Source organism: Peromyscus californicus, unplaced genomic scaffold (assembly GCF_007827085.1).
Source record: "Peromyscus californicus insignis strain IS unplaced genomic scaffold, ASM782708v3 Scaffold_4__1_contigs__length_199733344, whole genome shotgun sequence".
Taxonomy (NCBI): domain Eukaryota; kingdom Metazoa; phylum Chordata; class Mammalia; order Rodentia; family Cricetidae; genus Peromyscus; species Peromyscus californicus.
Genome location: NW_026294562.1, coordinates 26,404,552 through 26,423,536, shown reverse-complemented (window position 1 = coordinate 26,423,536; position 18,985 = coordinate 26,404,552). Strand labels below are relative to the sequence as shown.

Genomic DNA, 18,985 nt, shown 5'->3' with positions numbered 1-18,985 from the left:
AGCACCAGATGACTTCCTGTAACTGTGAACAACCCAAAAGACCCCTGCCCCCACATAGGGAGCGAAAGACCAGGGACTGCTGACAGTCCTTAGACAATACTGCGTCTGCTCAGATTAATCAGACATCTCAAAGAGAGCCCAGTGCACTTCACAAGTTGTCCTCAAATAAATACTTCTGTTTCTTTTCCTACAAAATGACCTGTTTTGTGCTAGGAAATGCCTAAAGTGTGTGTGGATGCTTTAACAATAATTTTAAACTCCAATTGCAACTCCAGTCCAGAAAGCGAGTAAGTATTGCAGTACCCACAGAAGCATGTCACCTGGATTACACTCTCCTTCCCACCTAGAAATGATAATTATTCTTGTCCTCCTTAGCCACATTGCCTCCTTATTTAAGTCACCAATAATACACATCCCTACACAATGGTGTCTATTAATTACTTTTCTTGTGCACGGAATCACATATAATTATTTCTTTGTACTTTCTTTCTTCTGGTCAACATTATGTATGTGACCTTAGAGTATTCATTGTTAAAATGATATGACATCTAAAATTTGATTTAATCAGTGCTGTGTGTAAGCTCTCTAAGTGGATCTGATTCATAGTCAATTTATTCAACTATCATTATATACCACAATTTATTTACTCATTCTATTGACACATATGTGTATTATTCATCTCAAGCTCAGGAGTTTTAAATTGATGAGTACTATAAACATTTTTATAGAATGCTTCTAATAGGCAAGAGTCTCTCTTATATATACTTTTAGTAAAGTAACAAAGGCATAGTGTATATGTGTCCTCAGTAACACATGAAAACGGTAAAACATGTTAAATGGTTCATCAGTTTACAGTTCCACTGCTAACATAGGACAGCTCTCTTTATTCCTCATTCTTGCCAACATTTATTATTTTTTCAGATATTTCATTTATTGCTCATCTGGAGGATTGGACATTTTTAAGCTTTCTAACTTAAGATCAAAGTTAACTACAATACAACACGGTAGTCCATGCCTGTAATCTCAGCACTTAGGAGAGGCCAAGGTATGTAAATTACCAGTTCAATGGCAGACTAGACTGCGTTACAAGATCCTACCTCAAAAATAAATAAGTAGAACAAAAAACAAACCACCCATTAAGTAGCAGAACTTCAAATATGAACTCAGCTTCACAAACACAGTCAAGCATTGCTTCTCCTCAGAGACTGGAGGTACATTCCAAGGGGTGCACTGTCAGCCAGTTTCGTCTTTATGGAAACACATTATTTGACCAAATTAAGATGGCCATGTAGTGATTTCAAAGAAAATAGCCTCTGAGTGGAGTGGCACTATTAGGGGATATGGCCTTGTTGGAGTAGGTGTGGCCTTGCTGGAGGAAGTGTGTCACTGTGGAGGCAGGCTTTGAGGTCTCATATACACAAAAGATATAACCCAGTGACTCAGACCACTTCCTGTTGCCTGTATATCAAGATGTAGCCAGCACCATGTCTTCATACACGCTGCCGGGTCCCACCATGATGATAATGGACTAAACCTCTGAAAATGTAAGCCATCCCAATTAAATGTTTTTCCTTTATAACAGTTGTTGTGGTCATGGTGTCTCTTCACAGCAATAGAAACCTTAACTAAGACAGGCTATAACATCACTAGGTGATATAATTTTATGAGACTAAAATTGCATATGTAGTCCATCACTGATTGAAATGTTGTGATGGGGAGCTAGAAAGATGGCTCAAGGATTAAGGGCACTTGTTGCTCTCCCAGAAGACCTGGGTTCAATTCCAACCACCCACGTGGTAGTTCCTAACTCCAGTCCCAGGTGATCCAACACACACACATGGTGTACAGTCACACATGTAGGCAGCGCACCCATTCACATAACATCTTTAAATGTTGTTATGCAGAATATGACAATACTATTTAATGGTTTTTCTTGGAGTAGGGCTGATACAGGAAAATCATTTGGTATCATAGAAAAGAAAACAAAACAAAAAAATCAATATAACGAGAATGCAGAAAGCAAAACATAATATTTTACAAGATGTGGGGGAGCAAGACAGGAAGAAATCAAGGTCCTTGTAAATATGCTAAAAGGGTTTTAATTTCATCCCAAGTGAAATGAAAAGCCAATGATGGGTTTTAAACAAGACATTTACATGATGCTATTTCTATATTTGTATGTTTAAACTATTTCAGGCACACATTCACTTCTAGCTGTAATGAGATTTTCAGATGTTTCAGACCAATGTTTCCACTTAAAGCAACTATAAAAAGCATGATACAATACAAAGTGCGCACACACACACCTTCTTGTAGGTATCGCAGAACTGTCGAAGCACTAGGACTTCGGGACTGAACGCGCTACGGAGACAAGAAGGTAGGCTAAAAGCCCCTTGAGTCATCAGCCAAAACTGGGTCAGGCCTAAAGGGCTGAGGATCCAGGAAAGAGCCTAAACACAAAACTGCTTTTAAGAGTCAAAAACGCCAGAAGAGCTTTTGGCAATCTTCTGGGACCAGAGAGACAAAAACTAGAGATTTGAGAGGCCAAGAAGCCAGTGAGAAGGGAGGACCAGAAAACCAGGCAAGCACTGGCCTGGCATCCCACTCAAGACACTGGCTGAATTCTGGAACAGAGGGGAGCCCGAGGCTAAGAAGTGTAAAGCTCCCATACTAAAAGTTTTCAGTGGGAGTCTTGACAGTCTCACAGCTCTCAAGAGACTAAAATAGAGTAAGTCAGAGGGAGAAGTCACTGAGAACACCCAAGTCTTCGAACTGAAATCCCAGGAAGGCTACATCCTAGAAAGGGGTGTCTGCCAGCGACAGCACTTCATCAGTAAAGTACGGCTTAGGGGGACAGCTGGTGATGGCTCACCTTCACTGTCAACTTGATTGGATTTAAAATCACCATGGAAACGTTTCCTGGTTGTGTCAAGAAGGTGTTTCCAGAAAAGTTTAACTGAAAAGGAAAGATCCCCTGTATGGAGTCAGCATCATCTCATGGGCTAAGATGCTGGATATAATAATAATAATAATAATAATAATAATAATAATAATAATAATGAGCGGGTAAACCGAGCACCAGCATTCTATCTGTCTTTCCTGACTGAGAACATAATGTGACCAGCTGTGTCATGATACTGTGAGCGTGATTTTCACACTACAGTAAACTCTATCCCCTCAAACTAAAGCCATTCTCAGGGATTGGGAGATGGCTCAGCCAGAAAAGTACCAAACAAGTACAAGGAGCCGAGTTCGGACCCCTAGCACCCAGGTGTGGCAGCATGTGTCTGTAATCCCAGTGCTCGGGCAGCAGAGACCACTGAATCTCTTAGGCTGGCTGGCCAGCATAGCCAGGTGGTGAGCTCCAAGTTTAATGAGAGAACTTGTCTCAAAATAAAAGAGCTCTCCTTTAAATTGCTTTTCTTCCGGTATTTGGGCACAGCAACGAGAAGCATACCTAACAAAGAATGTTGGGAGCAGGAGTACAATTGTTGTGATAGATCTGACGATGTAGTTCCTAGGCGTGAAGAACCAATCTGCGGGGGAGAATGGAAGAGTCTGGAGCTTCAAGCTAAAGATGCCCCAGCATGCTGTACATGGAGCTCAGTGGGCCACTCTAGTAAGAGTCTAGAAGACCAGAATGCCAAGAGACCTGTGGAAAGTAGACATCTCAGTTCACAAGGTTTCAGAGTGAAACAAGAATTCTATCAGGACCTATGCTTAGAGGCCGTTCATGTTATATTCTTGCAAAGAACCTGACATCGTTCTGCCTGTCCTGAGACTTTGAATGAGGATGGGTTTTTAAATAATCGACTAATTTGTTTGGTAGCAGAAATTTCAAGACCGGATAGCCAACAGAGACATGGCTGTCAGTTACTGCTCTTACCCAGGTCTATAGTGAGCGAACAAGTGAAGCAGGAAGACATGGAAAATGCAGCTTGCTGAAGAAAGGCCTGAGAGAGCTTAAAGCTGTGAAGAGGGAGGGTGCCGAGAAATAAGCTGTGATTGTTGAAGTGATTAGCGACACCGTGAGGGAAAACTCTCACCTGCAGAAAAGTGCTCTGGGGTAAGACCCCATCATCCATTGAAGGCTCCAGGTTATAATAATGTAAATACATTTAAAAGATCAGAGACTGGACAGAGAATGCTGGTGAAGGGATTTTCTGTTCCAAAATGAGCAATTAGGGAATTGTTTTCCCAGGGTCAGCCTCAAAGGTGTACAGAAGCTGCTGCAGTTATAGTCCACGGGTCCCGGGCTACATCTCAAGAGGCACTGTCTTATACGTGGTATTGATTTTTCAGGCATGAAAGATACAAGAGGGAATGGGGTCATGAAGACTTTCACTAAGGTTCCAGAGAGCAAATGAGGCTGGGCAATGTGTAGCAAAGTTGGATTTCCTCCCAAGAAAGCCTAGGAGACCATTTTATAAAGCTGGGAAGGTGAGGCTTATGTTGAAATGGAGACTCCAAAGGTTTAGAGATGCCAGGAACATAGGACATCCACCAAGGAAAGACAAAAATCACAGAGGAAAACTGATCCCCTCTCCCCTGACCAATGAAAGAGTCAGCATGTGCTGTCTGTGGCACAACTGGAGGAGCAGAGTTGCCTAGAGCTGTTGGAGCCCAGGTGATTCCATCGTGAGTCCCAGATGGCAGATACGAAACTGAAGGGCTTGGTGTTTGCCCTGAATGGTTTTGGTTTTGTTCTAGCCTGGCCATTTCTTACTATCCTCCCAGTCCTGCTGGCATGTGAATGCTTAGTCTCTGCCTGTGTACACTGAAGGCACAGACAGTTTGCTGCTGCTGCTGCTGCTGCTGCTGTTATTGCTGTTGTTCACGGGCAAACATAGTTAAGATGTTCCTTTGAGTTTCAGAATAGACTTCCTGAACAGTGTTGGAACTGTTAAGTCTAGAAAGACATTTAGGGATGAATTTAATGTATTTTGCATTAAGATGGAAATTAGACTTTGGGAGCCAGGAGTGGAATGTTATGATTTAAGTGATATAGTTGGATGTTGAATTAGAAAGACATATTTGATGGTTATCTTCAATGTCAACTTGATTGAATTTAGCATCACCTCTGGGCATGTCTGTAAGAATGTTTCCAGAAGGTTTTAACTGAAAAGGGAAGACCCACCATCAATGTGGACAACACTATATCATGAGGTAGCGTCTTAGAATGAATTACAAGGAGAAAGGAATAAGACCATTATCCATCTTTCTCTACTTCCTGACTGTGAAAACAATGTGAACTATTGTTTTATGTCCTGGCACCATCCTTCCCCACAATGACGGACCACACCCTCAAACTATAAGTCAAAACAAGCCTATTCTACTTTAAGTTGCTTATCAGATATTTTGTCACAATAAGAAAAGTAATACAGAGCCCATCCCTTAACTGAATTAAAATAATCAACCCCTCAATATGTCTGCTTTGCATCTATTTGAATGACATGTCACCTGCAGTCTCAGGCAGTTGACTGCTTCGTTCCCAGCTGATGGCACTGTTTGGGGAGGCTTAGGAGGTGTGACTTTCCTGGAGGAAGTGTGTCACTGGAGGTGGGCTTTGAGAATTTAAAGTCTCTCATCATTCCAGGTTTGCTGTCTCTGCTTCCTGTTTGTGGTTCAGGATATGAGACCTCAGCTTGCCGCTCCAGCTGCCATGCCTGCCTGCTGCCACACTTTCATCATGGTGATGGCCTCTTACCCCTCTGGAACCATAGGCCCAAATAAACTCTTCCTTCTATAAGTTGCCTTGGTCATGGTGTTTTACCACAGCAAAGTGACTTGATGAGCAATCAACATTCAGAGCAGCTTTATACATAATAGCACAAACTAGAAACTTAAATTATATATGTATATATAAAACAAGTGATTATATCATTGTACATTGACATACAACTCATAAATAAAAATAAGTGAATCGCTAATTGGTTAAAACTATAGATGAATCTAACGTACAGTATGATAAGCATAAGAAGGGGGATTCAAAGGAGTGAGTGCCAAAGCTGAACATGGTAGCACACGCCTATAATCCCAGCACTAGGGAAGCTGAGGCAGGAGGATTGTGCCAGCTAGAGCTACATAATCATGCCTTGTCACAAACAAACAAACAAAAAGAACATATACTATACAGTTCCAGTTCTACCTTTTTAAAAGTTCTAAGTCAAGCAAAACTATGTTATGATGCCCAAAGTCAGGACACTGGGTTCTTTATGAAAATTACAAAACAATTTACTCTTCATTCATTCTCTCTTGAGCACCTAATAGAGGTTACATTGGTTGTTGTTGTTTGTTTGTTTGCTTGTTTTGTTTTGTTTTTCGAGACAGGGTTTCTCTGTGTAGTTTTCCACCTTTTCCTGGAACTCACTTGGTAGCCCAGGCTGGCCTTGAACTCACAGATATCCGCCTGGCTCTGCCTCCCAAGTGCTGGGATTAAAGGCGTGCGCCACCACCGCCCAGCTTAGAGGTTACATTGTACTTTGTGAAGAACTAGAGGAGGGGAGTGAGGTTGACACTGTTATAATTTTTTATACTGTTGACTATAAAGATATGCTGTTAGTTACCAAGCTCTGCACTTAGAATGTACACTGTTCTATATGTATTTCAAAATGTAAGTTTTAAAATGCATTTCAGGTGTATGAAAAGCTATACTATAATAATAAGATTGCATCTATGTCTGAGACATTAAAAAAATTCTCAATACAGTTGACGTGTGCTGATTCCTGATGGCACCCACCCGAGATAATCTCTCTCCTGAACTGGATACCCTTCACCCTCTGCACTAGTTTATACTTCTATTTCTTATATAAGTTCCAAAAACAACAAATAAAGTTTATTTCAAGTGTTTTAAGACTCCGTCTATTCGGTAATTTGAACCTGGGTGTGGTGGCACACATCTAGAATCCAAGCATTTGGGAAACAAAAACAGGGGGGTCAAGAGTTCAAGGCCACTCTGGAGTTCCACAGCAAGTTTGGAACCACTCTTGTCTATACAACTTTATAAAGAAAGCTTGCTAAGAAAGGCCTGAGGGAGCTTTGTAGGATGACGACGAAACTGTATCTTTCCTGTGCCGTGGATCACATGGGTTGGACAAGACATTTAAGATCTATACATTAGCCAATTGTCATTTCATAGCTGTAATTCAACATCTGGAAAGCCGAGGCAGGAAGATTGTGAGTTCGAGTCCAGCCTGAGCTACATAGGAAGACTTTGTTTCAAAAGAAAAAAAGAAAAAGAATGTGTATTTTATTATGCTTAGCTTTATCTTAACTATGGGTTGTTTTTTTTTTTTTTTTCAAAGATTAAAATGTTCCTTCCCTACAGTCTCTCTCACTCTCGGGAGTTTTTTAGCACTTTTCATTAATAAATCTATGTTCACTCTAATGATAATAATAATAGAACATTCTAGATTCTTCTTAGGAAATGGATGGGGATAGGCAAAATGAAACTAGAGAGTCAAGTTCCAACACTGCAGTAGATCTGGTAATATCGAACTCACATACTGAACAGTAACGAAGGAAATACAGTTGTGGGCACAGTTCTTTGAGCTTAGCCATGAAGTGGTATAAAATTTTCATTTTATCTAAAAAATAATGCAAATCTAAAATTCTGCTTAGATGGGAATTCACCAATGGGTCAATTCTTAGAGGAACAAAAAGATAAAATATATGCCTATATTGCCATAACTCATAACAATCACAAGGATATAGTTAATGAAAAGCTGAGATCTTGCCAGGAAGAATTAACTTGTACGCTGTATTCAGGACACCCTGCTGGCACCACACTGCATGTGCATGCGGAGTGAAGGATGCCTTTAGCCCAAGTAGAGGAATCACAGTGTGAGCTCAGCAGAACCTGCATGTGCCCACCGCAACAGAAGCACTGGCTGACAGGTTAGCACGATGAAGACAGGCTTCAAGAGCCGTCACGTGCAGCATAACTTGGGATTTGTTTTATTACACTAAGGTCCACTGACAAGGACTCTAATCGTGGAAGAACTGAGTTTTGGTTGGCTGAGCAGTCGGTGTCTGTGCATGTCACTCATGGATACACTTATTATGTACATCGAGTGCACTCTCCGAATTCCTGTTGTCACAGCCAGACTGTAAATGCATATGTTTTTTATCATTTTTAACTGCAGTAATTCAGAACTTCAGCTGCCAAGTCTGGTGCCAATATTCTCACATAGGCAGTTCATGCTCCAGTCTTAAAATAATCCCTTGTTTGCTGTCAGAGGCTCCTGCATTGACATAAAATGGCAGGATCATTTTTAAAAAATCTAAATCACTACCTAAATACAACTACAATGTGTTTCTTTTTCTTGACAAGCATTCCCTTTCCTACGGTTCCCTTTATTTAGTAATTATAAACTCTGGTCAAGCAGCAAAATGGAAGAACATTTCAAACACAACAAACCACGCATAGCAATGTTTTCAAGGAGGAAATCTCAGCTACATGCCAGTGCATCCTCTGAGGCACAGTCATTTTAAATGCAGAGGCATCAATTATTATCCCCATGCTGAAAGATCTACACATTTAGAGGTTCTGCGGGTCCACCAAGAAAATAAGCAACTATTTCTCTGTATCATTAAACACCACAGGGTATAGTCCTGTGCTGGGTTGAAATCACCAGCAGAATCCTAGTGTGGGTATTGAGGTTTAATATTTTCAGTTACAAATGAAACAGAATTGTTCTGTAGTCAAAGAGTATTGAAACCATACTTCAAGTTGTCGTTTGCATACATCTAAGGCCAAAGAGCAGCTCAGTCTCAAAATTCTACATTCTTAGAGTCTGAAGAAACTCCAAGGATTCTCCTACTCTACACCCAAAGCAGCATTTTTTCCCTTTCCCCAGCATCTCTGATAGATGGTCAACCTCTGCTTCAGTGCTCCACTGGGGGAGTTCTCCAGATAATATTCCTAGATTCCCAAGGAATATGACGAAAGACTAGAACCAACCTTTAAGACAGGAGTAAGGCTCCAGTCGGTAAGCTTGCAGGAAACTGGCAGCATGGCCAAACACTGAAACTAGATTTTCACGAGAATAAAATTCAGAATTAGCATTTGTAAGAGTGCAGCGTTTAAGAACCCAATGCTAGGGCCCTTCAAAGGCCTTTCTTCATTGTCCAGAGTAGCTCCTAAAATCTGGGCAGCACAGTGCCTTTTTCCTCCTGACTGATTTCTTCAAGAGAAAAATTATTTTATGGGTGACAGCAATGGTTTGTCGAGCTATAGAGCATCAAACCAATTTCTTTTAAAAAAAAAAAAAAAAAAAGAAAAGAAAAAGAAAAAGAAAAGAAAAGAACAGCAAAGGGACCCCCTGGTGGAATTCCTAGTGCTTTAAAAACTCTGGTCTTAGAATCATCACTACACTAAACCAGAAACATTTCAATGTTTCTTTTAAAGGTGTGCTTAGCCTGTGCTTGAAGTTGCCTGGTTGGTGTAGGGGAATGGGTGTGGGGTTGTATTTTAAGCTCAGCCGTTCATCCCGCGGTGAAGTCTGGCTTGATCCTCCCAGGAAAGGCTGGCGCGGGCTCAGCGCTCAGCACATCCCCAGCGGAGCCTGGGACGGAGCCGCCTGGCCCTTACCTGTCGATGCTGATCACACACAGGGTCATGATCGAGGCCGTGCAGCACATGACGTCCATGGCGATGAAGACGTTGCAAAAGAAGTGGCCAAAGATCCACTTGCCCCCGATGAGGTCGGTGACGCTAACGAAAGGCATGACCGCCACGGCCACCGAGAGGTCAGCCAGCGCCAGGGACACAATCAGGTAGTTGGAGGGCTGGCGGAGCTTCTTGACGAAGCACACCGAGATCACCACCAGGCAGTTGCCCGCGATCGTCAGCAGCGTGATGAGCGTCAGGATGGAGCCGATCACAACTTTCTCGACTCTGCCGTAGTTGATCTGCTCTCCGCAGCCGGAGACATTGTCCGGGGGCGCGTCCCAGGTGGGCGCGGGGCTGGCCGTCACCTCCGGGACGCCGCTCAGCAGGTGCGGCATCCAGGAGCTCACCACCGGGTGGGCGCCACCGTCGGGGCTCAGGTCCTGCAGCCCGCGCCCTACCTCCGGCAGGATGAGCGAGCGGAGGTGGCCGTAGAGGTCGGGGCGGCCGCTGCTGTTAACGTCCATCATCGTGCCGAGCGCCGCTGCCCATGGAGCCGGCGCCCCAGCCAAGCGCTCCGGCTGCCGGCCCCGGGGCTGGATTCACCTTGCCCGCTCGGCTCCGCGCGGCCCAGCCATGGGGGCCGGCGCTGGCCACTGGGGGGCGCCCGGCTCGGCCTCGCGACCCCGCACGTCCCAGGGTCCCCCAGCCGCTGCGGGGTGACGCGTGGGCGAGGACTCCCCGCGGGAGGCGCCAGCGGTCCCCGACGGGCGCGCGGGAGGCGCGGGATGGTGGACCCGGGCCGGGCCAGGCTGGCCGCACCGCAGCCCCGCAGCGGCGAGCGCCGGGGCCGGCCGAGAGCGCCCGGCGACCGCGGCCGAAGTTGCGGAGTGCGCCCCGCCCCTCGCGCCCGCCGCCGCCGCTCCCCTGCGGCAACCGCGCCGCGTCCCAGCCACCGCCTCCGGCCGCCGCCAGCGCCCCGCGCGCTCAGGGACGGGCTTCCCCTGCTAGGCAACCCCACCGCGCCACACCGTGCGAATACCCAGCCCCAGCCCGGGCTCTCCCTGCCGCAGACCACCCCCCATCCCCAGCACTGTAGCAAATGACAAGCCGGTGGGGGAGGTTTGCTTTTTATGAAGACTCGGGGGTCAGCGCATGAACCCGTGAAGAATCTTGTTGGAGCTTTTTTTTTTTTTAAACCCTTTAATAAAAATAAATTAATTAATTAAAATTTAAAAAAAAAAAAACCTTTTTGAGCATCACACCAAGCAACAAATACATACTTCTGTTTCCCATTTTGACCACTTATGAGAGAAAGCGAAGATGGAAAAGAAGAAGCAGCCAGATGGGGTGGGTGTAGGAGCTCTGATAAAAAGGAAGAAAGAAAAAAATGGGGGCGGGGAGGGAGGAATGCTCGAGGCCCTGGCAGCTAGGCTGGCACTGGGCACCGGCCTCTGGGGCCTTCAACTCTGACTAGCCTTCTTGAGGACTAGAAACAGGCCTCTCCTCTTGAAACTGGCCCCTGGATGCCGTTATGTTAAGGCTTCCAAGTACACAACACCCCGAGATGAGGCTTGAATTTCCCTCAACATCCAGGAATTCTTGCACACACGTGCAAAGAATGACCGGTTACAATGTTTTGCAGAGGCAATCCTGGAGGTGTATGTTGATTTAATATCTGTTGCCTAAAACCCCCTCTAATTCACATGCTGTCAAGGTGGCTGCTTTTTATTATTTATGTGAGACTTTGCTTCATGCCATTTGTTTGAAAGTTTTATTGGAAGCCATGGTGATTTCTATAAGCTTTAGGCTCCAAAAATATTCAAATACGTTTTCTCTTCTAGTTAGGCCCCAATAGTTTATAAAATAGGAAGAAGAAGAAAAAAAAAAACCTCAAATATATTGATCTGGATCCTGAATAGTACTCTCATTTTTCAAGGTAATAGCCCTGTTTTGGCAGATAAGGAAAGAGTTACTATTGCAATCCACTGGTTAAGTAACTACTGTATTTCAAACTCAGGCTTGGCTAATTACCACCTCTATAATCTTCCCCTATACACTAAAAGAAATGAAAGAGAAAAATATACGCCCTAAATGGTGGCCCAATGTTCACCTTTGCTAGGATCTACAATCCAGGACTGTCCTCTACTGAAAAGAACAACGCAATGGGAGTGAGAGGTGGCATGCGATAACGCCCAGGCCACAAAACACGATTATCTAACATTAAAGAAGGTGGAAGAAGATGGTTCTTAGCTTCACTTATTGCTGTATTTACTCTCAAACAAAAAATAATAATTTGTTCCTGGAAGGCAAGTCTGCAATCATCTGTTCACCCATGTACAGAGGATGAAAAGGAAGCTGGAAGAGTCTGTTTCTCCAGGATTGTGTGGCCACATTGAAATGCCTCAGTGTTCACTTCTGAGGTTTAGACCTGTCCTCCGGCTTCTGAAAACCCTTTAAGTGGTTCATTGCACAAGACACTTCCACTTATTTGAATTTTTAACTCATTTCTATTTTCCTCTTCATTTTCTTCTTTGTTTACCACCAGCTCTAATTGATTCAGCATATACATTTCTGCCTCGGCGCTTTTAAGTAATATTTCACAATGGTGAATTATACAAAGATTTGGAGGTTGGTAGTTTTTACATCGAAATTTATAGTCAATGTATGTTCCAGCTCCACACTTGCCTAGTTCTGTAATATTTGATAGTCACTTCTGGTTCTTGTCTTTGCTTTGTTTTACTCCATTCAAACCAGTATAGAAAAACACCATAGACTAACTAACTAGTTTTACAGGGGTGGGGGTAATTTCTCACTGCTCTGGAGGCCAGAGAATACAAAACAAAGGCCAACAGACCTGGTGCAGTTCCAACCCCTGATTCACAGCCATCTTGCTTTGTCCTCATACTGTAGAGAGGATGAGAGGGCCTGTTGGAGTCTCTTATGTGAAGACACTAATCCCATGCATTAGGGCTCTGCCAGTGTGACCCACGACCCCAATGCCACAACACTGGGCAGCAGGATTTCAACATATGAATTTAATAAGGAAAAAACCTGATTAGTCCATAACAACTTTTAAATTATGTGGCATATGGATACTCCAAGTAATCATAAAATACGATTTTCAAAATGTCTTTCCTTTTCATTGTCAATAGCACATGGCCCAAACCCCCCTCTTTATAGAAGTCACCTCTATTACATTATTCCGAGTGGTGGCTGGGTTTATGTCCTAGGATTTGCTAGATTTTTAATTTATAAGCTGTCACAATGCATAAACATCGTTATTGAGAATCTTGGCTTCCACAGCATTACCTTGTTTATGTTGACTTTAAGTTTCATCTATCATTGTATTATTCTGAAATTCTGACGGAACAATCTGGAATTCTTGCAATTTCCCTCCAGCCTTCACAAACAAATAATTGTATCCTAATAAAAATGCTAAAATCTTGTGTCTGTTTCTCAATGCTTGTCTTACAAAGGAAAATTAAAGGTATAGACCCACGAAACAGTTACACAATACAAAGGCACTCATGTGAATTTGCTGTCCATCGGTTAGTTTCCTGTCTGTTTAACATGTGTATCAAGGTGCTGCATCCCTCACGTCTCCTCCTGCCTCCTCGCTCTGTCACTTATGCTGGAGATAAGTGAAATGTTGGCATCTAAATCAGACCATGCCTTCAGTTTTTATTCCTTTTATTTCTTTCTACAGCTTTAAAACATACCGATCTTCAACCAGGCTCATTGCCTATAAAACCATTCGCATGAAATCATCAGCGAGGGTGCCTGAGAATGCAGCTTTCTGGTGTTTCCAGCTGTCAGTCTCCTGCTCTCAAAACTGCTCTGGGAAAGTGCGGAAGGACACAGCTCTGCAACATGGATTCTCATCTTTTCTATGTGCCCTTCCTTCCTCTGGGTACTCATCTGGCTCATCCAAATGCACATCCTTCATCATAACTATGCAAACCCACACCTGGCTGTACATAGGACATAAACTGAGGACAGTTTATTTTCCCATAAATAGAACATTGTGATAAGTTAGTAATCCTTGCTTAAGGAGCCAACTCAGGATAAAGCTTCCTATGCCAAAGGGCCCATACGCTCAGTCACGTATGCTGGTATTTGCCTGCTGGGATTTCAATGATTTCCCAGGCCCAAGGCAGCAGACTTCTTTGGTGCAAGGCTAGTATTTAATTTCTCCAAATTTTTCAGCCTCTCATTTTAATGCCCATTACCTAACTCAAATGAACTAATAATGTGGGTGTCCTTTGGCTCCAGAATTAGATGAGATAAGATTAAATAGGTATAGAATAGGTTGGGTATCTTTTAACTAAAATGGCTGAGACCCAGAAACTTCCCATTTCCGATGTTTTTCTAGATTTTTGTATTTCCGTAGGTATAATAAGAATCCATTCCTGACACATCCTTTTAATCCTCCCATAATCAGGTATCAGTTCTCTATTTGTAGGCGCTGTGCTAAATGCAAGAGGGGCAGAGTGTCCCTTTGTAATTCAGAGTCTTCCAGATTGGGACTATCTGTCTAGGCATATTGAGATACCTTGGGGATGGGGCCCAGGTCTATACATAAAATCCCCTCAAGTCTCACCCTAACTCCAGAGCCTAAAGGGTAATTCTATATAATATTTTTAGGGCACCTGCATTTTACCTGTGGAATTTCCTATCACACAGGCACTCATAAAGTTCAGACTTGGGAACACTTTGGGTTTCAGATTTCCAGATTAGAGATGCTAAACCTGTACCAGGATTACTGCATGTAAATGTCTAAATCCTACAAGGGCTCTACAGCAGTAGCAGATAACAGAACATTTGTTCTAGAGCGAGGACACAAGTCTATCACCAGAGACATTCTGAGGCTCCGTGATGAAAGCAAGTTAGCCTGGAATACACAAATGTCTTCTGCGACAATGCCTGTCACCATAGTTACTCTCATTCCCCGCCCCCAGGCTCTTAGGGAACTCTTCCTGTATCTTTGTTATAGTACTTACTATTGCATCATATCTTATATTTTCATTTATTTCTATCTTTATGTGTGAATGTTTTACGTGAATGCATGTTTGTGCACCACATACATGCCTGGTGCCCACAGAGGTCAGAAGAATTTTAGTTCAGACATGTGCATATTAAGCATGTTACTTTCATTTTCATTAAATCTTAATATACTTAAAAATGTACGTACTTACTTCCATTGAGAAACTGATCATTCTCTATACAAAATAAAGTTTACATTTGTAATCTTTAAATTTTTTTTTTCTTCTACTGGGGATGGTGGCACATGTCTTTCATCCCAGCCCTGAGGAGGCAGAGGCAGGCATACCTCTGATATCTCTTGGAGTTCCAATCCAGCCTGGGCCTTGAGTTCCAGGCCAGTCAGGGCTATGTAGTGAGACCCTGTCTCAAAAAATAAATAAATAAATAAAATAATAATAATAATAAATGAAATCTTTCAATCAAGATGACTAGAAAATCAGGGAACAGATGGGCATGGTGACACATGCCTGGAACATTAACACTCAGGATGCAGAGCTGAGTAGGTCATCACAAGTTCAAGGATAGTCTGGCCTACAGTGAGTTTCAGGCCAGGTGGGATTACAGAGTGAGACTTTATCAGAAAGAAAGGAAAGAAGGAAGGAAGGAAGGAAAGAAGGAAGGAAGGAAGGAAGGAAAGAAGGAAGGGACAGATAAGGAGGAGGGAGGGAGGAAGAGAGGGAGGGAAAGTCAGAGAACATATATATTCTTATTTTAATTGTTCAGTGTTTTCCCTTACTAGGCCCCGGTTTTTTTTACATATAGGTGGTACCTGTGCGCCCTCTAGCGGGAATTCTATTCGGCAATGGAAATTCTGCAAAGACAATACGCAAGCAAAGCCATGGAAGAAAAATTGTCAAAGAACAAACTGTTACCAGGTTCCATAGTCCAAATCTAATGAAAAGAGAAATAAAGCTCCTAAATTTAAAAATAACAGATAAAAGTAGCCAAAGGACAAATTTAATATGAGATTATCTTGGATATTCAAATGCAGATGTCAAGTAAGCAGGCAAAAGTTCAAGGGAAAGTATCCCAAGAGGAAGTACAGAGGAGCAGCCTGGGGATGCCCCAACTTCCTGAGATAAGGGAAAGGAAAAGAAGCGGGAAAAGACTGGGGAGAGGCCAGTGCACATGGAGAACCAGCAGAGACTGGACACCTAAAGTCCAAGAAAGAATATGCTTCAAAGAAGAACATCTTGGCTACTTTTCTATTGCTGGGATAAAACACTACGACCAAGGCAATTGACTAAAGGAAACATTTAATTTTGCTTGTGGTTTCAGAAGATTAGTGTCCATGGTGGCTGAGCAAGGAACAACTGAGAGCTCATATCTTAATCTACAACCATGAGTCAGAAAGAGGTGGGTGGAGAGGGGATAAGAGAAGAGAGGGGGGAAGACAGAAAGAGACAAAGAGACAGAGACAGAGACAGAGAAACTGGGAATGACACCAGTGTTTTGATACTTCAAGTCCACCCCTAGCGACACAATCACCTCCTTTAACAAGGTGACACCTCCTAATCCCTCTCAAAGGGTCCACCACCGAGTATTCAAACGTCTGAGCCTATGGGGGCAGTTCTCAATCAAGCCTCCACCGAGAGGGAAAACACTAAGAACGGCAAGAAGTCTCAGTGGAGTGGTAGGAACAAAAGCAGGCTGGAATGGATTCGAGAACAGGAAAGGTGGCAGCGGCAGGGGGCATTCGAAGGAATTTTCTTCTAGAAGGAGCCGGTAGTTCAGGCAGAAGCCACAGGAATGTGTGGTGTAGAGAAAATAAAAATGGGGGATGGGCTACCTCTAACTCCATATTTTCTAAAGCTTTTTGACGTGTTGGAAGTCCTGTATTCTTCAAAAATTGTATCTGAAATGAAAATTGCCAAGGTGGTGTTGAGACAAAAGCCACACCTCTCATTTTAAAGGGAACAAGAGTTTATTCTTGAGACATTTTAAATGACCATGGCCTGGGAACACAGACTTAGGTTTCCCTAAATTCCATGTTCTGATGTGAAGCAGTTTCATGAAGTTTTTATAGTTTTACTGAACAAAGAGAGTCATAAATCAAGGCAAATTTAAAATACATTGGTGGGTATACCAGAGAGGCAGGTACAGTGAGATGGGGTGGGGGGGTGGCTATCATGCACTCCTAAAATGCTGTTTGATAACATTCTTTGCTTTTGGATTGGCAGAAACTACTATTCTGCTAAGTCAACAGATAATAAAATATTTTTGTCTATTGTCAAAAGATGTTAGTTCCAATACAATGTAGGGCAGGGAATGGCTATTCTAGAAGGTTAAAAATAGCAGAAGACGAGGTAATTTACCTCTGAACCTGCAAAATTCCAGTCTCTTCACAGTACTGAAATTCTGATCGGTCCATCAGTCTCTGCAGACAGACTCCTTCCAGGACTTTTCATTCACAGCCAGACACAGCTTCTTTTCAGGGATTTTTATTCACAGTGGGGTGTAGTTCCATGGAACAGCATATGCTTAGTGTGTACAAGGTACTGGATTTTATCCTCAACACATCATAATAGGGAAAGGAGGAGATGGAGGATAAGAAGGGGGAGGAGGAGGAGAAAGAGGAGGAAAGGAAAGAGGAGGAGGAAGCCTTACCTGTACCCAGGCAGGTCTATGGTCAGTAGTCAAGTCTATGGTCAGTATGGCAAGTTCTTGGCTCTGCAGACATTAACAGCCTCATAGAAAGACAAGTTAAATAATTACAGTGCAGTATGAATAGTATATTAATATAGGTGTAAACCAAAGAAATGTGCTCTCAGGAAAGTGGCATTAATACTGCCTTAGAGAGACTAAAGAATCTATTGAGCTAACATTTCAGCTCAAGAAGAAGGTTCTAAGACGGTCCATGTAGAAGACTGGAGGAAAGAAGAATGCAGTGCCACAACATCCATAAACACATGAAACATTCCTCATATGTGCGATGTTGAAATGCATTGGGAATTATGAGGGTGGACTGGGGATGGATCATAGAGAAACCTGTTTTCCATACAAAGTAAATTGGAGTTTTACTCTGTGTAAGGAGAGTCCTATTGTCTTCCTGTGTGCCCAACCTACTTAACTGACATTACTCTGATTCCTCCAGATTTTAGTGTGCTTTCTCAGTCTCTTCCCTGACACCCAGGTTGCGGGACGGATCTAGAGTCTTATGCTCCAAGAATATTCTAGAAAGCTACTTGGTTCTACACTGTTGTCTAAGACCATGTAGCCCCACAAAACAACAGTTCAGTTCCTCTGCACTTCAGAAGTGTGTAAGCCTTGTCTAGACTAGGTACTGGAGGGGAAGGCCCTTATCTTCTTAGGCACATAGAACATCTCTGTCTTATAAGTTTGCATACTTCCCTGAAGGCCTTTCTTACCATATGTTTCCTGTAGTCAGGTGTGATTCTTTTTCCTTCCCATCTGGCTTTCTGAAATACCTCTTTAAAAAGGGGTGGGAGAATCACCAGTACACTGGCCCCATCGTTGCTTCACACAAGTATCAAGTTACTAGTCAAGGACTTTGTCCTCTGGTACATTTTTAGCAGAGTCTAGAATCATCTTCCGTTGCCAGGACTGGAGGGATATTATGAGCATCTGACGGTATCCATCAGAGAGAGGAGTTGCAGAATATTATAAAAGCTCAAGACAAATGCTGTAATAAGATTAACTGGCCCCAGACATCTTTTATGTAAAAGTTGAAGAATCATGCCATACATTGCATCAAAATTGAAAATGCATGGAGTGACAAATAAAATACTAGCTAATTTATAAATGAAATTCAGTATTTCTTTGATTTAGAGTGGAAAACATACTATTTTATCATAGGACAAAATGAAGTACGCCAGAGTTTTTATTTTCTTATCATTGTCCTTACCATAACTATCCTTAATTAGTATTATTTTGCATTATTATGTACAATACAGAATTCTGCCTTGAATCCTCTAACTGGAAATAATATTCAGTCTGATTCATATTCTTAACCAAAAAGAATTGTGGGGAAATATAAATATTTATGAAATGAATAGGTCTTTTATATAATGAGGTTTATTGTCACATACATACCATATATACCTATACACACATAAATGTAAATATATCTGTACAGATATATTCATACATACAACAAGCCAAACAGCTAATATTTCAGTCTTTCCAGATCAAAATGCAAAATTGTGCCTGTTTGACATTTAAATGGCTAGAGAGAAAACGTTTCCACAAATTTTAACTGAAATTCAAAATGTAACAGCACAGTGTAATTTTTTGTAATATATATTTACTACTGAGAAGAATATTACTCAGTCTAAGGGGTAATATTTTGCTTAATTGGTGTTCAAAATT

The 18,985-nt window shown here is 42.5% G+C and overlaps 2 protein-coding genes across 6 annotated transcripts in view; one reads left to right on the top strand and one right to left on the bottom strand.

Annotated features, from left to right (window-relative positions):
- The window catches only part of Htr7 (5-hydroxytryptamine receptor 7), a 114,949-nt gene that overhangs the window by 82,782 nt on the left and 13,182 nt on the right, over positions 1-18,985 (bottom strand). For 2 of the 5 annotated variants that reach the window (XM_052761228.1, XM_052761229.1), the window contains exon 1: positions 9,593-10,249. The exons of 2 other annotated variants lie outside the window; for them this stretch is intronic. In XM_052761228.1, the coding sequence (XP_052617188.1) occupies positions 9,593-10,140 (548 nt within the window). In that variant the 5' untranslated portion in view covers positions 10,141-10,249. Of the gene's footprint in view, positions 1-8,962; positions 9,016-9,592; positions 10,250-18,985 lie in introns of those variants that run through there. One more of the 5 variants, XM_052761232.1, reaches the window with a different exon arrangement.
- LOC128095285 (sterile alpha motif domain-containing protein 1-like) lies at positions 10,161-10,709 on the top strand. Its single transcript, XM_052714132.1, has one exon. The coding sequence runs from the start codon at positions 10,161-10,163 to the stop codon at positions 10,707-10,709; it is 549 nt and encodes a 182-aa protein (XP_052570092.1).